The 16,890-nt window shown below is 46.5% G+C and overlaps 1 protein-coding gene across 5 annotated transcripts in view; it reads left to right on the top strand.

The window, feature by feature from the left end:
• The first annotated feature begins 11,893 nt into the window (after window positions 1–11,893).
• The window catches only part of OTUD3 (OTU deubiquitinase 3), a 139,712-nt gene continuing 134,715 nt past the window's right edge, over window positions 11,894–16,890 (top strand). For 2 of the 5 annotated variants that reach the window (XR_010118942.1, XR_010118940.1), the window contains exon 1: window positions 11,924–12,277. Coding sequence is in view for 2 of the 5 variants with exons in the window: in XM_055261575.2 (XP_055117550.1) it covers window positions 12,057–12,277 (221 nt within the window). In the remaining 3 variants the exon portion in view is untranslated. Of the gene's footprint in view, window positions 12,278–16,890 lie in introns of all 5 variants that reach the window. The other 3 variants (XM_055261575.2, XR_010118941.1, XM_055261576.2) reach the window with 3 other exon arrangements.

Below are 16,890 nucleotides of genomic sequence, written 5' to 3'. Positions count from 1 at the left end.
CACGAGGTCAGGAGTTCAAGACCAGCCTAGCCAACCCGCCTCTACTAAAAATACAAATAATTAGCCGGGCGGGGTGGCGCATGCCTGTAATCCCAGCTACTCGGGAGGCTGAGGCAGGAGAATCTCTTGAACTTGGGAGGCGGAGGTTGTAGTGAGCAGAGATCGTGCCACTGCACTCCAGCCTGGGTGACAGAGCAAGACTCCATCTCAAAAAAAAGAAAAAAAAAGAAAAAAAAAGTGGGCTCTAAAGAAATACACACAAATATACACATGTAGTCTCATCCTCATTTTATATTTTAAAATAGTTTTATGTTTGTCGTGGAGAAAAGGTGGGAGGAAATATTAGGTTAAACCATATGAAATTGTCATTTTTGTAGGTTGAAAATGGTCAAATATCAGCAATTTCACATGGTTCAACCTAATACATCAAAATGGCAACAATCATTATTTCTAAGAGTGCAAGTATGGGTGATTTTGTTTTCTTTTCAATTTTTAGTGTCTTTTTTGGTTTTCTATCATGAACATGTCTTTCTCTCTCTCTCTTTTTTTTTTTTTTTGAGTTGGAGTCTCGCTCTGATGCCCAGGCTGGAGGTCAATGGTGCAATCTCAGCTCACTGCAACCTCCACCTCCCAGGTTTAAGTGATTCTTGTGCTTCAGCCTCCTGAGTAGCTGGAACTACAGATGCGTGCCACAACGCCTGGCTAATTTTTGTATTTTTAGTAGAGACAGGGTTTCACCATGCTGCCCAGGCTGGTCTTGAACTCCTGACCTCAGTTGATCCACCCACCTCGGCCTCCCGAAGTGCTGGGATTATAGGCATGAGCCACTGCTCCCGGCCGACATGTATTTTTCATATCAGAAAAATATCCATGTATATTGAGAGAAAAGAGAGAAAGTTGTTGGGCCCAACTTGGGGATGGGACTTCATGCCCGGCAGTGTGGGATGATGAGGGGAGAGAGGGCTGTGTTCGAGTTCCTGCTCTGCTAGTAACCAGCTAATGGGACCAACAGATCCACTTTACCTTCTTGGGGCCTCAATCTCTCCATCTATAAAATGGCAAAGTTGGAAAAGGATCATTTCCAATGTGCTTTTCTGTTCTATAAGCCTTTTTTTTTGCTTTATGCAAAGTCTATTACCTTAGACGTGGGGAAAAGTTGAGTTGACGGCGGTTCATCTCCACATCACAAAATATGTCTTTCTGCTGCCCCCTCGTGTGGCCTGCGGAACAGGCTTTCACTTCCCATCACCTCCCTGGTTAGTTCATTTGTGCCCCAGGGTGGGGTCCTGGCACAGGAGCCGATGATGCAGTTGTAAGTAATGAGTTTACACAGGATGACGATGACTGCAAATACTGTGGGCCATTAGGACCTCTGGCACAGAGACACCAAACAAAGACATTGCTATGGAGCTGTAAAAGATAAATCCCTCAGCTTGACGTCCAGCAAGTTCACTGAATGAGCATGAGGAAGAGGAGTCCTCCACTGCCACCCCATAACCATGTTTTCCCCATTAAGGGCCACTGATGACATGGATCAAGTGAGGGTCACGTACAAACAATAGCTGATGTTTTATTGTCCTTGAGAGAAATGCAGAATGTTCTATTTCTTTTTTTTTTTTGAGACGGAGTCTCGCTCTGTCACCTAGGCTGGAGTGCAGTGGCGCGATCTCGGCTCACTGCAAGCTCCGCCTCCCGGGTTCAAGCAACTCTCTGCCTCAGCCTCCCAAGTAGCTGAGATCACAGGTGGCCACCACTATGCCCAGCTAATTTTTGTATTTTAGTAGAGACGGGGTTCCACCATCTTGGCCAGGCTTGTCTTGAACTCCTGACGTCGTGATCCACCTGCCTCAGCCTCCCAAAGTGCTGGGATTATAGGCGTGAGCCACAGTGCCTGGCCAGGTTTCTAGCAATTTCTAGTGGCTAGGAAAAGGAATGATGAAGGATATTAAACCCTTCATTTCACACATATGAATAATTTAGTATACGTAATATAGTTTGGTCTTATAGCCATTTAGGAGAAAGTAGAGAGAATGGGCAGTGGTGAGGAAGGAAAAAAAAAAAGCCCAGAAATTAAGGGAAAGAGGAGGAGGGAAACTAACACTTATGGTGCCAGGGACTTTGCTGGAGTTGTGATATCAATACCTCAGAACAACCTGGAGAAGAAGCCCCAACTGCTCTCATTTTTCCACACGAAGAAACTAGAGCTCAGAAAGATTATGGAAAACAATGCTGGCCACACAGCTTGTAAGAAGCGGGAACTGGACTCAATTCTGTCTGACCACTCCAAAACTGGTTGTTTTATTTTTTATTTTGGTCCACTCTATGCTAAGTGGTTGAGATAAAAGGAGCCTGGAAATGCAGAGGAAGAGGATGAAGTTGGAGAGGGAAAGTGGGACAGGCAGAGGCACACGGAGGATGACCCATGGCCATCAAGAACAGGAACTGCAAGCAGAAAGAGACAGGGGAGGCCGGGTGTGGTGGCTCATGTCTGTAATCCCAGCACTTTGGGAGGTCAAGGCAAGCGGATCACCCAAGGTCAGGAGTTCAAGACCAGGCTGGCCAACATGGTGAAATTCCATTTCTACTAAAAATACATACAAATTAGCCAGGCGTGGTGGCATGTGCCTGTAGTCCCTGCAACTTGGGAGGCTGAGGCAGAAGAATCGCTTGAGCCCAGGAGGCGAAGTTTGTGGTGAGTCGACATTGCACCACTGCACTCCAGAGTGGGTGACAGAGCAAGACGCCATCTCAAAAAAAGAGAGAGAGAGAGAGAGAGAGAAAAAAAGGAGTCAGATAATCCCACATGTGTGCGCGTATATGCAAACACACACATGCCCTCAACATCACTATCACTATCACCACCACCACCATCACCACCACCACCATCACCACCACCACCACCATCACCACCACCACCACCACCACCACCATCACTACCACCATCACCACCACCACCACCATCACCACCACCACCACCACCATCACCACCACCACCACCATCACCACCACCACCATCACCACCACCACCACCATCACCACCACCATCATCACCACCTCCACCATCACCACCACCACCACCATCACCACCACCACCATCACCACCACCATCACCACCACCACCACCACCATCACCACCACCACCACCATCACCACCACCACCATCACCACCACCACCACCATCACCACCACCATCACCACCACCACCACCATCACCACCACCACCATCACCACCACCACCACCATCACCACCACCACCATCACCACCACCACCACCATCACCACCACCATCACCACCTCCACCATCACCACCACCACCACCATCACCACCACCACCATCACCACCACCATCACCACCACCACCATCACCACCACCATCACCACCACCACCATCACCACCACCACCATCTAAGCAGAAGCAGAAACACAGGGTGACTGAAAGAGGGAAAAAAAGACTTTTGCTGAGTAACATTCTTCCCTGTGCCCTACTAGGATACTGCCATGGAAGGTAATCGATATGGTTAGGCTCTGTGACCCCACCCAAATATCATCTTGAATTATAATCCCCATAATCCCCAAGTGTCGAGGGAGGGACCTGGTGCGAGGTGATTGGATCATGGGAGCAGTGTCTCTCATGCTGTTTTCATGATAATGAGTGAGTTCTCACAAGATCTAATGGTTTTATAAATGTCTGATAGTTCCTCCTTTGCACACTTGCTGTCTCTCGCCTACTGTCATGTAAGACGTGCCTCTTTTCCTTCTGCCATGATTGTAAGTTTCCTGAGGCCTCCTCAGTCATGCAGAACTGTGAGCCAATTAAACCTCTTTTCTTTATAAATTACCCAGTCTTAGGCAGTTCTTTATAACAGTGTGAGAATGGACTAATAACAGTAATCAAACCATGTTGCATTTTCACAACATTAGCAACAAATGAGGAAATGAAAGACCTGGACTTGGCTGGGCGCAGTGGCTCATGCCTGTAATCTCAGTACTTTTGGAGGCCAAGATGGGAGGATCACTTGAGGCCAGGAGTTTGAGATCAGCCTAGGCAATACAGTGGGACTCCCTCTCTACAAAAAATGAAAAAATAAAAAAATCAGTTGGGTGTGGTGATGTGCACCTATAATCCCAGCCTCTCGGGAAGCTGAGGTGGGAATACTGCTTGAGCTCAGGAGGTTGAGGCTGCAGTGAGCCGTAATCACACCACTGTACTCCAGTCTGGGCAACAGAGCAAAATCCTGTCTCTAAAATGAAATCAAATAAGGCCAACCGTGGTGGCTCACACCTGTAATCCCAGCACTTTGGGAGGCTGAGGCGGGCAGATCATGAGGTCAGGAGATCGAGACCATCCTGGCTAACACGGTGAAACCCTGTCTCTACTAAAAATACAAAAAATTAGCCACGTGTGATAGCATGCGCCTGTAGTCCCAGCTACTCGGGAGGCTGAGGCAGGAGAATCGCTTGAACCCCGGAGGCGGAGGTTGCAGTGAGTCAAGATCGTGCCACTGCACTCCAGCCTGGGCGACAGACAGAGTGAGACTCCTGTCTCAATAATAATAATAATAATAATAAAATAAAATAAAATAAAGACCTGGCCTTAGTACCAGAGACTGCCCACCTGAATTCATCCTTCTCACAGGTTCTGCCAGCTAACCATTTGTACTGAGCACCCCCAACTGTGCTAGGTCCACTTGTGCAGTGGGTTTGGGTGGTGAGTTGTGGGGATGCTTTTTGTCCCGATTATTTGATGTCTACATGAGTCCCCTGTGCCCATCAAATAGAGTGAAATATTATGAATTCAAATTCTAGTAATCCTGGCCGGGCATGGTGGCTCATGCTTGTAACCTCAGCACGTTGGGAGGCCGAGGTGGGTGGATTGCTTGAGGTCAGGAGTTCAAGACCAACCTGGTCAACATGGTGAAACCCCGTCTCTACTAAAAATACAAAAATCAGCCAGGCCTGGTGGCAGATGCCTGTAATCCCAGCTACTTGGGAGGCTGAGGCAGGAGAATCGCTTGAGCTGGGAGGTGGAGGTCGCAGTGAGCCAAGATCATGCCACTGTACTCCAGCCTGGGCAACAGAGTGAGACTCCATCTCAAAAAACAAGAACAAAAACAAAAAAAACCCTCAAATTCTAGTAAGTCTTAACCTGTGACAGTTTGAACATGGCTGATTTGATATTTAATTTTGCTTAGAGAACCTTGTCCTCAGAAGAAGAACAAATTAGCAATAAAATCAAGATTGATCAGAGGGCGATATGGTGAGAAGGGCAAGAGAGCAAAAGCTAAGAACTCTTAAAGACTTCAGAAATGCCTGTTTCTAGGGGAAAGCTACATGCTTATTGCAAATTCCTTTTAGCTGATAAAGTAGATCCCAAGATAACTCTATAGGGCTTCAGTGTGAGGGAAAAATAGATTTTGTTAGTCTAGAAAAATAATTTTGTTGGCCAGGTGTGGTGGCTGATGCCTATAATCCTAGCACTTTGGGAGGCTGAGGTGGGAGGATTGCTTGAGTCCAGGAGTTTGAGATCAGCCTGGGCAACATAGTGAGACCTCGTCTCAAAAAAAGAAAGAAAAAGAAAAATTAATAATTTTATTGATTTTGCTGGGTGCAGTGGCTCACGCCTGTAATCCCAGCACGTTGGGAGACTGAGGTGAGCAGACCACCCGAGGTCAGGAGCTCAAGATCAGCCCGGCCAACATGGTGAAACCCTGTCTCTACTAAAAATACAAAAAATTAGCTGGGCGTGGTGGCGGGCACCTGTAATCCCAGCTACTAGGAGGGCTGAGGCAGGAGAATCACTTGAACATGGGAGGTGGAGGTTGCAGTGAGCCGAGATTGTGCCATTGCACTACAGCCTGGGCAACAAGAGCAAAACTCTGTCTCAAAAAATAATAATAATTTTATTAATTGTGATGATGCACACAATACATGAACACAATAGCCTCATTTAAAAATACATATGAAATAACGATAAGGTCACTTTCACTCTTTCCTCTCTCCTTACTCTGATTCATTTGCTATGTATCTTTCAAGACCATCTTCTACGTTTCTAAGTATGCAGATAGAGGCGAGAAGATTGCTTGAGTCGAGGTATTGGAGGCTATAGTGAGCCATAGTTGCCCCACCGCACTCCAGCCTGAGTAATAGAGTGAGAGCCTGTCACTAAAAAAGGAAAAAAAAAACAACTACACACATATACTTGCAGAAGACATGTAATTCTTCTGTTGTGTCTTATGTTGTTGAGTTTTACATAAAGGCTGCACTGAACGGATCATTGGATCCCATGCTTTTCATTTGACCACATGCCTAGGAGAGCTAACCATGTGAGTTCATCTAGACCGACCTCATTTCTCCACCACCTCATTCTTTTTTTGTTTTTATTTTACTTTAAGTTCTGGGATACATGTGCAGAACGTGCAGGTTTGTTACATAGGTATACATGTACCATGGTGGTTTGCTGCACCTAACAACCCGTCATCTATCCACCACCTCATTCTTTTTTTTTTTTTTTTTTTTTTTTTTTTTTTTGAGACGGAGTCTCGCTCTGTCGCCCAGGCTGGAGTGCAGTGGCGCGATCTCGGCTCACTGCAAGCTCCGCCTCCCGGGTTCACGCCATTCTCCTGCCTCAGCCTCTCCGAGTAGCTGGGACTACAGGCGCCCGCCACTACGCCCGGCTAATTTTTTTGTATTTTTAGTAGAGACCTCATTCTTTTAAGCTGCTGCATTGTATGTAATAAATAGCTGTTCCATAATTTAAGAAGCCATTTTCCTATTGATGGATATTTAGGTTGTTTCTAGTTATTTGTTTTTACACACCATCATGCCCTAAACATCCTTCTGAGGCAGGATAAGTAAGGTTAGAAGGCCATGTTGACTTGTGCCCTTGTGTGATGCTCCGCGGGTTCCTTCCGCATCCTTTGCACCCACGCCTAACTCTTCTGCAAGGGTCCCACAGGATACCAGCCAACCAGATGGTTACAAGTTCCTGGTATCTGTCTCAGACAGCCCGGAAAAGAGAACAAAAAGCCCTAATTCTTCTTGTAGCTTCTCCAATTTCCAGCCAATCAGCTTCAAAACCCCAAGAAGCTATTAGCTACAAATGCCTGCCCCGAGAGGGCTAGGGACTTCTCCGGGGTCCCGCATGGGCAGCTAGGCTCAAGGTTTAGCTTGTAGACCTTTTCCTCATTTTAATGGTTAAACAAAAGGCCGGGCGCAGTGCCTCACGCTTATCCGAGCACATTGGGAAGCTGAGGCGGGAGCAGCCTGGGCAACATAGTAAGACCTCGTCTCTATAAAAGTTAAACAGAAAATTAGCGGTGCCTGATGGCTAGCGTCTGTAGTCCCAGCTACTACGGAGGCTGAAGCAGGAGGATGGCTTGAGCCTGGGAGGTGGAGGTTGCAGTGGGCCGTGATGGCGCCACTGCAAACAGAGCAAGAATCTGTCTCAAAAAAAAAAAGTAAAAAACACACCCCTAGGTGGTTTTATATGCTAATGATACATGTGATGCGTGTTAGAGCATGTAGATGCTAAGCACATGTGCCAACTGCAGGTCTGTCTTTGCATGTTTGACCTCAGCAGTATTTTATGAATATGCATGTACAGCTCCCATAAAGGGAATTCCCCTTAAGGTACTAGGGGCTGCCTCTCCCTTTTAGCAGCCTGCTTTGCCAATCAGAGTGTACTTTTGAAGCAGCTACACTGTCTGGGGTATATACCCTGGGGTTCGTCGTCTGGCATCAGGAAAATTTAGGTCACGGACACACACAAGTTTAGGAGCTGAGGTTAAATAGGCAGAAGAGAAGAGAAAGAGCAACAGCTCTCTCCGGAAAGAGGGGTCTCCGAGTGGAAAAGAACGGCTGGTGGTGATGCACTGGATTTTATAGTCCAGCTTGAGGAGGTGGTGTCTGATTTACATAGGGCTCACAGATTGGTTCAATCAGGTGTGACATTTACATAGCAGGGAAAGCTGGTTCCCCACCCTAATCTCATTATGCAAATAAATTATTCTTGGCAGGCTATCTTGTCTGCTCCTTACTGTACACGTGGCTGGCAGAGAAGAGGTGATGAAGCCCCCATCTTGAACATGTCTAGTCCGTAGTTCCCTGTGGCATTTACCTGTGCAAGCTCCCAGCTTGTTTGTCTATGTCTGCAGCTCCACTTTACAGGCCACTGTTTGTTAGAAAATGATTTGGGGCTGCTTTTCATTAAAAAGAAAAGCCTTACCGAGGACTCCCATGCCCTTACTATCTGCCTACGCGATTTCTTCTTAACTCCTGTATCACTTTTGCTTTGCAATAAACTTCTTTGCCTACTCTTTGGAGTACTTTGGACTCACTCTCAAATTCTTTTACGTGGCTAAGTCAAGAACCTGAACGGGCCAACTGCTAACACTTGGACATACCTTGTAGTGCACGTGCATGTACTTTGCTTTAGGACTATTTGCGTCTCAGAGTGTACTTTTGAAGCAGCTACATCGTCTGGGGTATATACCCTGGGGTTCATCGTCTTGCACCAGGAAAATTTGGAATACGGATACACACGAGGAGTTTAGGAGGAGATGTAATATTTCTATTTTTAGGATAGATCATGAGATGTAGACACTAGACATTTAAAATGTTACCAGATACAGGCCAGGTGCAGTGGCTCATGCCTCTAATCCCAGCACTGTGAGAGGCTGAGGCACGCGGATCACCTGAGGTCAGGAGTTCGAGACCAAACTGGCCAACATGGTGAAACCTCGCCTGTACTAAAAATACAAAAAAAAAAAAAAATTAGCTGGGCATGGTGGCGTGTGCCTGTATTCCCAGCTGCTGTGGAGGCTGAAGCAGGAGAATCTCTGAGAATCTCTTCAGCCCGGGAGGCAGAGGTTGCAGTAAGCCGAGATCATATCACAGCACTCCAGCCTGGGCAACAGAACAAGACTCCATCTCAAAACAAACAAACAAACAAACAAACAAACAAAACCCAAAAAAACCCCAAAGTTACCAGATACAGTCCAAATTGCCCTCCAAAGTGGCTAAATTTACCTCCCAACAGCAGTGTGCGAGAGTTCTCATTTTCCCATACCCTTGATGGTATGTTCTTGAAAGTCCTAAAGCTGCATTTCTTCACTAAAATTCTGTTAGTCACACTTTTTACTAATTTATACTGCCATCCAATGAGGTTTGATTACTATTATTATTATTTTTGAGACAGGGTCTTGCTCTGTCACCTAGGCTGGAGTGCAGTAGCACAGTCATACCTCACTGCAGCCTTAAACTCCCAGGCTCAAGTGATCCTCCAACTTTAGCCCCTCCCGAATAGCTGGGACTACAGGCGTGCGTCACCATGCCCAGCTAATTAAAACGTTTTTTGTAGAGATGGGGAATCTCACTTTGTTGCCCAGGCAGATCTTGAACTCCTGGGCTCAAGCGATACCCCCACTTCGGCCTCCCAAAGTCCTGGGATCACAGGCATGAGCCACTGTGTGGGCCAATGATTCTTTTAATTAACTCTAGTGAAGTGGGCAGAGCATTCATTTTATTTACAAGTACTATACTCTTTCCCTTTGGCCTTTAAATATAATTTATAGGCAGCATTGATTTGCACTTAGAGACACTGTCTAACACAGGTCTCCGCTGAGAGAAGAGAAATTCGCCCATTCAAAATCTGTGTGTGGGCTAAAGGCTAAAGGCTTATGCCAGAAAAGGTTTTTTTTTTTTTTTTTTTTTTTTTTTTTGAGAAGGAGTTTCACTCTTGTTGCCCAGACTGGAGTGCAATGGCGCAATCTCGGCTCACTGCAACCTTCGCCTCCCGGGTTCAAGCGATTCTCCTGCCTCAGCCTCCCCAGTAGCTGCGATTACAGGCTGGCCTCGAACTCCTCACCTCAGGTGATCTGCCTGCCTCCACCTCCCAAAGTGCTGGGATTACAAGCATGAGCCACACGCCCAGCCAAAAAGATTTTTACAAGATGGGCAAGTGTTCGCTTTTCTATCAATATGTTAGCAGTCTGTATTTCCACATATTTGGTGGTGAGAAACCTTTCTTCCCTGGTTTCTAAAGTTTGGAAGTCTTTGCCCCTGAGCTCATGAGATTTCCAGAGAACTGATTCAAACAACTTCATTAAATAGGTACTTACTTCATGCCTGGGGCTTTACATTTTTATTTAACCTTTACAACTCTCTTTCGCATTCTTATTGTCATCAGAAAAATGCAAATCAAAACCACAATGAAATACCATCTCATGCCAGTTAGAATGGCTTTTGTTAAAAAGAAAAAATAGCAGATGTCGCTGAGGCTGTGGGGAAAAGGGGAACATTTTTACACTGTTGGTGGGAATGTAAATTAGTTCAGCCACTGTGGAGAGCAGTTTGGAGATTTCTCAAAGAACTAAAAATTGAACTACCACTCGACCCAGCAATCTCATTACTGGGTCTATACCCAAAGGAATATATATCCAAAAAGACAGATGCACCTGTATGTTCACTGCAGCACTATTCACAATAGCAAAGACGTAGAATCAACCCAGGTACCCATCAACAGTGGATTGGATAAAGAAAATGTGGTATATATACACCATGGAATACTATGCAGCCATAAAAAGAACAAAATCATGTCCTTTGCAGCAACATGGATACAGCTGGAAACCATTATCCTAAGTGAACTAAGGCAGAAACAGAAAACCAAATGCTGCATGTTCTTATAAGTGGGAGCTAAACATTGGATACACATGGACACAAAGATGGGAACAATAGACTCTGGGGAACAATAGACTCTGGGGAATACAAGAGTCGGGAGGCAGTTGGGGGAAAGGGTTGAAAAACTACCTATTGTGTATTGTGTACTTTGCTCACTACCTGGGTGACAGATTCATTTGTACTCCAAGCCTCAGCCTCACGCACTATAGATGGGGTTTTACCATCTTGGCCAGCTGGCCAGGCTGGTCTGGAACTCCTGACCTCAGGCGATCTCCTGGCCTCGGCCTCCCAAAGTGTTGGGATTACAGGCGTGGGCCACCGCGCCTGGCCTCAGTTTTTGTTTTTGTTTTTTTGTTTTTTGAGACGGAGTCTCGCTCTGTCCCCTAGGCTGGAATGCAGTGGTGCAATCTCGGCTCACTGCAAGCTCCGCCTCCCGGGTTCATGCCATTCTCCTGCCTCAGCCTCCTGAGTAACTGGGATTACAGGCGCCCGCCACCACGCCCGGCTAATTTTGTATTTTTAGTAGAGACGGGGTTTCACCGTGTTAGCCAGGATGGTCTCGATCTCCTAACCTCGTGGTCAGCCCACCTCGGCCTCCCAAAGTGCTGGGATTACAGGCGTGAGCCACAGCGCCCGACCTGGTCTGTCTCAGTTTTAAAACGGAAAGTCCTGCATCCCAAGAAAACCCCTAGTCCGGGCAAACCTAGGTGGGTCGCTCTAGGATGGAATTAGGATTTCCAGTGGTCTCGGACAGAAGGGCGACCTCTCCCTTGAGTTACGAAGGAAGGCGGAGAGATGAAGGGCAGGATTAAATAAACAAGTGTGAGGGCTTTGGAGCTCTGCCTCTTAGCTGTGTGATCTTGAAATTATTTAATCACTCAGATTGAGTTTCCTGTAACCTGGGGATAATTAAACAAGAATGAGCCGTGTGAAAGTGCCTATCCAACTGTAGTAGGCTCGCAGCAAGAGTTTAAATCGTTTTTATTCATCTCCGGTCCTAACTTTTGCCGCTGTTCTGTGTTCCACTCATCTATCATCTTTAGTTTCTCTGCTTGATTTGTTCCTGCTTTGTTCTCTCTGGTCCCTCTCCGGTCGCTCCTGCCACTCACGTTGAGTACCATCCACCACTAGAGGGCAGAATAGAACAAACTAGGATGGGTGCCCCTCTAGCTCTCTACGGCGTCTGCTCGCCGAGCCCCTCAAAGGAGGCGGGGATTCCATCATGTGACGGGGGTGCCGGGCGCTGGCGCAGGCGGAGTTGCTGCGCCGTCGTCGCCGGGCGCCGTGGCTCGCGCTGTTTTACTTTCTCGACGCTTGAGGCGGACGCTGGGGGGTCCTGCGGCTTTCCCTCCTGCCGCTGGGGACTGCTGGCTAAGGCCATGTCCCGAAAGCAGGCGGCGAAGAGCCGGCCGGGTAGCGGCAGCCGGAAAGCCGAGGCCGAGCGCAAGCGGGACGAGCGGGCGGCGCGCCGGGCCCTGGCCAAGGAGCGGCGGAACCGGCCGGAGTCCGGCGGCGGCGGCGGCTGCGAGGAGGAGTTCGTCAGCTTCGCCAACCAGCTGCAGGCCCTGGGGCTGAAGCTGCGGGAGGTGCCGGGGGACGGGTGAGGCGGGCCGGCAGCGAGGGAGGCGGCGCCGGGGGACGCGCCTGGCTCGGCCTGGCGACTGTTGCCCGCTCGCGTCCATCCATTCATTCGGGCGTCCCGGGCGCCTCCCGCGAGCCAGTCACGCTTCGAGTGCGGGGCGTCCAGCTGCGAGCTAGGCGGACAAGCCCCTCGCCCCGAGACGCTCGCGGGGATCCCAAAGGGTCCTAATCATGGCAGACGCCGCGAGCGAAATAGAAAGTGGGTCCTGAGACCGTGTATGGGAGCAGGGCCACTGGATTGTGGCCAGGAAGGGCTGTCTGAAAGGTGATATTTAAGCTGAGTTCTGAAGGAATGAGATGGAGCCAGGCATTGGAAAAACAGTCATCATGACGATAAGACCAATCGAAGGAGTCTGAGTAAGCCCAACTTGGTAGAACGCTTTGCTTCCTTTGAGTCCTTGGTTGTTGGGTGGTGCCCCCATTTACATTTGTGAAATTAGGTCGCCTGTTTACCGAGCTGAAGGCAGCTTCCCTAATTCCTGCTTCCATGGGCCTCAGTTTCTCTCTAAGCAAAGGTGCTTACCCAAGCTTTCTTGGGACTTAGACTGAATCCAGGTCCAGCTTTCTTTAGGGTACGCGGAGGGGGAGAGAGGGGAGGAGGAAGAAAATTAGCTTCAAGAAAGGGGATATGGCTCCAGGAACATGGATGGAAGAAGGAAAAGGGTCAGGAAGAGGGGAGAACAGTTAGGATCCCATTGCAGGGGCAGGTAAAAGGGGATCTGGTTGTCAGCTGTGTCACTTTGGAAGAGAGAGTGTTAATAACAGCCTGGCTTTTGTTTTTTTCCTCCCCGTATTTGAGTGCTCAAGTCCTGCAGAGGGAAGACTAAAGTGAGATTAAAGACCATAAGGAATTGCCTTAGTTCATTATTATTGTTATTTTGTAGAGACGGTGGTTTTGCTATGTTGCCCAGGCTGGTCTCGAACTCCTGGCTTCAAGCGATCCTCCTGCCTCGGCCTCCCAAAGTGCCAAGATTACAGGCATGAGCTACCACCCCCGGCCAGGAATTGCCTTAGATATTAACTGCAGAAGAAGGTGTTTTAAAAAATTTCACATTACATTGCAGCTTATTGATTAAGACTGTGAACTGGTCCTAATTTCCCTTTCCCACCGTTCCTGTGTATGCTCATTGCTTCAGGCAAATTGGATTTCTTTTTGCTCACAAAGAGTTCACCACACTTTGCTGCGTTGCTGTTTTTGCTTAAGATGCAGTTGGAACTTGATTACATTTATTCACCATCATCTGGCAAAGTGCTTGGTACATGGAAGGCAGTCAGTACATTTTTGCTGAATGAAATATAAAAATAATAGAGGGAGGTCAGCTAGCCTAAGCACAAGACACTGTTACAGAAACAAAAATACCAACTGAATACAGTGGAATTGGCATGGGACATGGGGGCTTTTCCTTGCAAATGATTGGATTGCTTGTGTCTGGTATACTGGGTGTGGTATTCTCAATGTCAGGGTGCCCAGGATACTGAAGTACTCAATAGAAGGTTACTTATGAGGAGGAATCAGCACAGGGAGTTGTAAACTCTTGAGGGGGCTTTCATAAGGTTATGGGAAACTTTGCGGGTACTACTTCTGCTCCCTATCCCCACACCCCCATACACACACAGCATACTTTTCAAGTTAATTCAGCACACCTTAAGTAGGGTGCTGGGAATATGTTGATGACTAAGATACTTATGGACTTCATAGCCTAAGGTAGAAACACGTAACAGTGGGTCTCAGCTTTTTTGGTCTTAAGATCTCTTGGCATTCTTAAAAATTACTGAGAAACACAAAGAACTTTATATGGGTTATAGCTATGAGTATTTACTATATTAGAAAGTAAAACAAAGTTTTAAAACACAAGAATACACACACATTCCATTAGCTGTCAGAGTGATGACGTCATGCATCAGGTAGCCTCTGGAAAACTCCACTGTGCACTTGTGAGAGAATGAGAATGAAAAAGGTACATTACATCTTAGTTTTGAACTCATGGATACCCTGAAAGCATATCAGAGACCTTCCCACATCTCCAGTCCCTTGAGTCACACTTTGAGAACAGATGATACAAATTATTAAAATATAGTTTGATATATTTTTAGTAACAGTGACTGATTATAATGGTACTATTGAGAAGGAAAAGGCTACTACTCTGAATTGGCCAGGAAGTCCTTCTCGTTCATTCGGTAAATACTCATTGGATACACTGCTAGATGCCTTTCAGAGGGTGTCATGCTCTGATTGGGTCATGAAGGACCAATAGGAGTACACCAAGAGAATGTTCCCATCTGAGGAGGAGTATATACAGAGGCACAAGGACACAATGTTTTTGGGAGATCTACAGGTTGTTCAGGGTGACAGGTAGTGTAGGGCACAAGGGTAGAAGTAACGGGCAGTGAAGCTAGGCCCCAGAAACCAGCTTGACCGGAGTGCTTATGTCTCTCTTCCAAGGTTCCTGTTCTTCGGACAGTGTTAGATAAAATGATCATATTTCCTCTTGTGTGGGCTTCATGGAGCTAACCACCTTCTGTTCACAAGTTCTTCACATGAGTTCCATTAGCTGGACTGTGGTTCAGCCCTCGTCAGTATCCTAGTCCTTTCGAATGTGGTGATGACAGACTTTTATCACTGCAGGGGATGGTGTTTCCTGTGTATGTGATGGGTTGGCAGGTGTCAACAGATTATTCTCCCCTCCCCCCCAAGACAGAGTCTTACTCGGCCACTCAGACTGGAGTGCAGTGGCACAATCTCGGCTCACTGCAATCTCTGTCTCCTGGGTTCAAACAATTCTCCTGCCTCAGCCTCCTGAGTAGCTGGGATTACAGGCACCTGCTACCACAGCCAGCTAATTTGTTTGTATTTTTAGTAGAGATGGTGTTTCACCATGTTGGCCAGGCTGGTCTCGAACTCCTGACCTCATGATCCACCCGCCTTGGCCTTCCAAAGTGCTGGAATTACCTCATGAGCCACCGCACCTGGCCAACAGATTCTTTTATTAATGTTTATTAAGGACTCAGGGTGAAATACAGTGAAGTTAAAGACTATTAAAAAATAGTTGACATCTCTAGCGTTCCCTGTTTTCATTCAGATTTGATTACAATCTGGAGTAGCCTGATATAGTATCTATGAGCATGTTCATTGTTGGCAATATGGTACCTGTAGCATTCTGGAACCTGAGGGGGTTTAGGGATGAATTAGCCAATATCCTGTAATACAGCCTTTACATGGGTTGAGTCAGCTTAGTATAGATTAATCACAGAGCTACTTAGAGGGTTTTATAATGCTTCCTGGACCAGCTTCATATTTCATGTGTTCTCTGGAAGGTGGACGCACATAAATTGGATTCATTTTTCAAAGCAAGCAAGAAATAGTTTAACCTTGATGTTTTCCTTAAAAACATGATTGGCTATAGTGTGAAAAGAATGTATAACTCTATAGGCAGTACAATATTAACATCCCTCTGAACTATGTCTAGTTGTGTCTTACTAAATGTAGTTCTGAGTTACATTACTCATTAGCAGTGTTCTAAAATTGAAACATTGAAGAATCACTAATTTTAGCTATTTATCTTATTGCTAACAAGTAGTTTATTTTTTAGTTTTAGTTTTGTTTTTAATATTGCAGGATCATAGTAGTAGAAGGGCATTCACACATCATCTTGTCTATTGCCTGTGTCACCTGAACAGCAGTGCCATCTTTTGTGCCTCACTCCGTGGTTTTCAACTGGGTGCCATACTAGAATATCTGGGGAGGAACTTTTGAAACAATTCAGGGCCTGGGCTCTCCCCTAGATCAACTACATCAGAATCCTAGAGTGGGGCCTGGTTATTGATGTTTTTTTAAAAAAAATTTTACAGATGATTCTTATATGCATCCATAATTGAGAGTGACTCATTTAGAGTCTAGATTCTCAACTAGTGTTTCTCAAACTTCAGCATGCAACATAACCACCTGGACTGCTAGTGAAAACACCTGGAAGGGCTACATTGCTGGGCCCCAACCCCAGAATGCCTGATTGAGTAGGCCTGGGTGGGCCCCAGCATTTTCATTTCTAACAAGTGCCCAGGGGATGCTGATGCTCCTAGTCCAGGAACACACTTTGAGAATCAGTGATCTAGATCAGTGCTGTCCAGGGGAAATAGAATGTGAACCACATATGTGATTTAAAATTTTTTTGGTAACCACATTAAAAAGAAACAGGTGAAACTAATTTTAGCATATTTTATTTAAGCTATTATATCTAAAATATTACTATGTTGACATACAATTCAATATAAAAATTATTGATGATCTAATATTTTCTTTTTCTTTTTTTTTTTTTTTGGAGACAGAGTTCGCTGTTGTTGCCCAGGCTGGAGTGCAGTGGCACGATCTTGGCTCACCGCAGCCTCCGCCTCCCAGGTTCAAGCGATTCTCCTGCCTCAGCCTCCTGCGTAGCTGGGATTACAGGATTACAGGCGTGCGCCACCATACCTGGCTAATTTTGTATTTTTAGTAGAGACAGGGTTTCTCCATGTTGGTCAGGCTGGTCTCAAACTGCTGACCTCAGGTGATCCGCCTGCCCTGGCCTCCGAAAGTGC

Source organism: Symphalangus syndactylus, chromosome 22 (assembly GCF_028878055.3).
Source record: "Symphalangus syndactylus isolate Jambi chromosome 22, NHGRI_mSymSyn1-v2.1_pri, whole genome shotgun sequence".
Taxonomy (NCBI): Eukaryota; Metazoa; Chordata; class Mammalia; order Primates; family Hylobatidae; genus Symphalangus; species Symphalangus syndactylus.
This window is presented reverse-complemented; position numbering and strand designations above follow the sequence as displayed.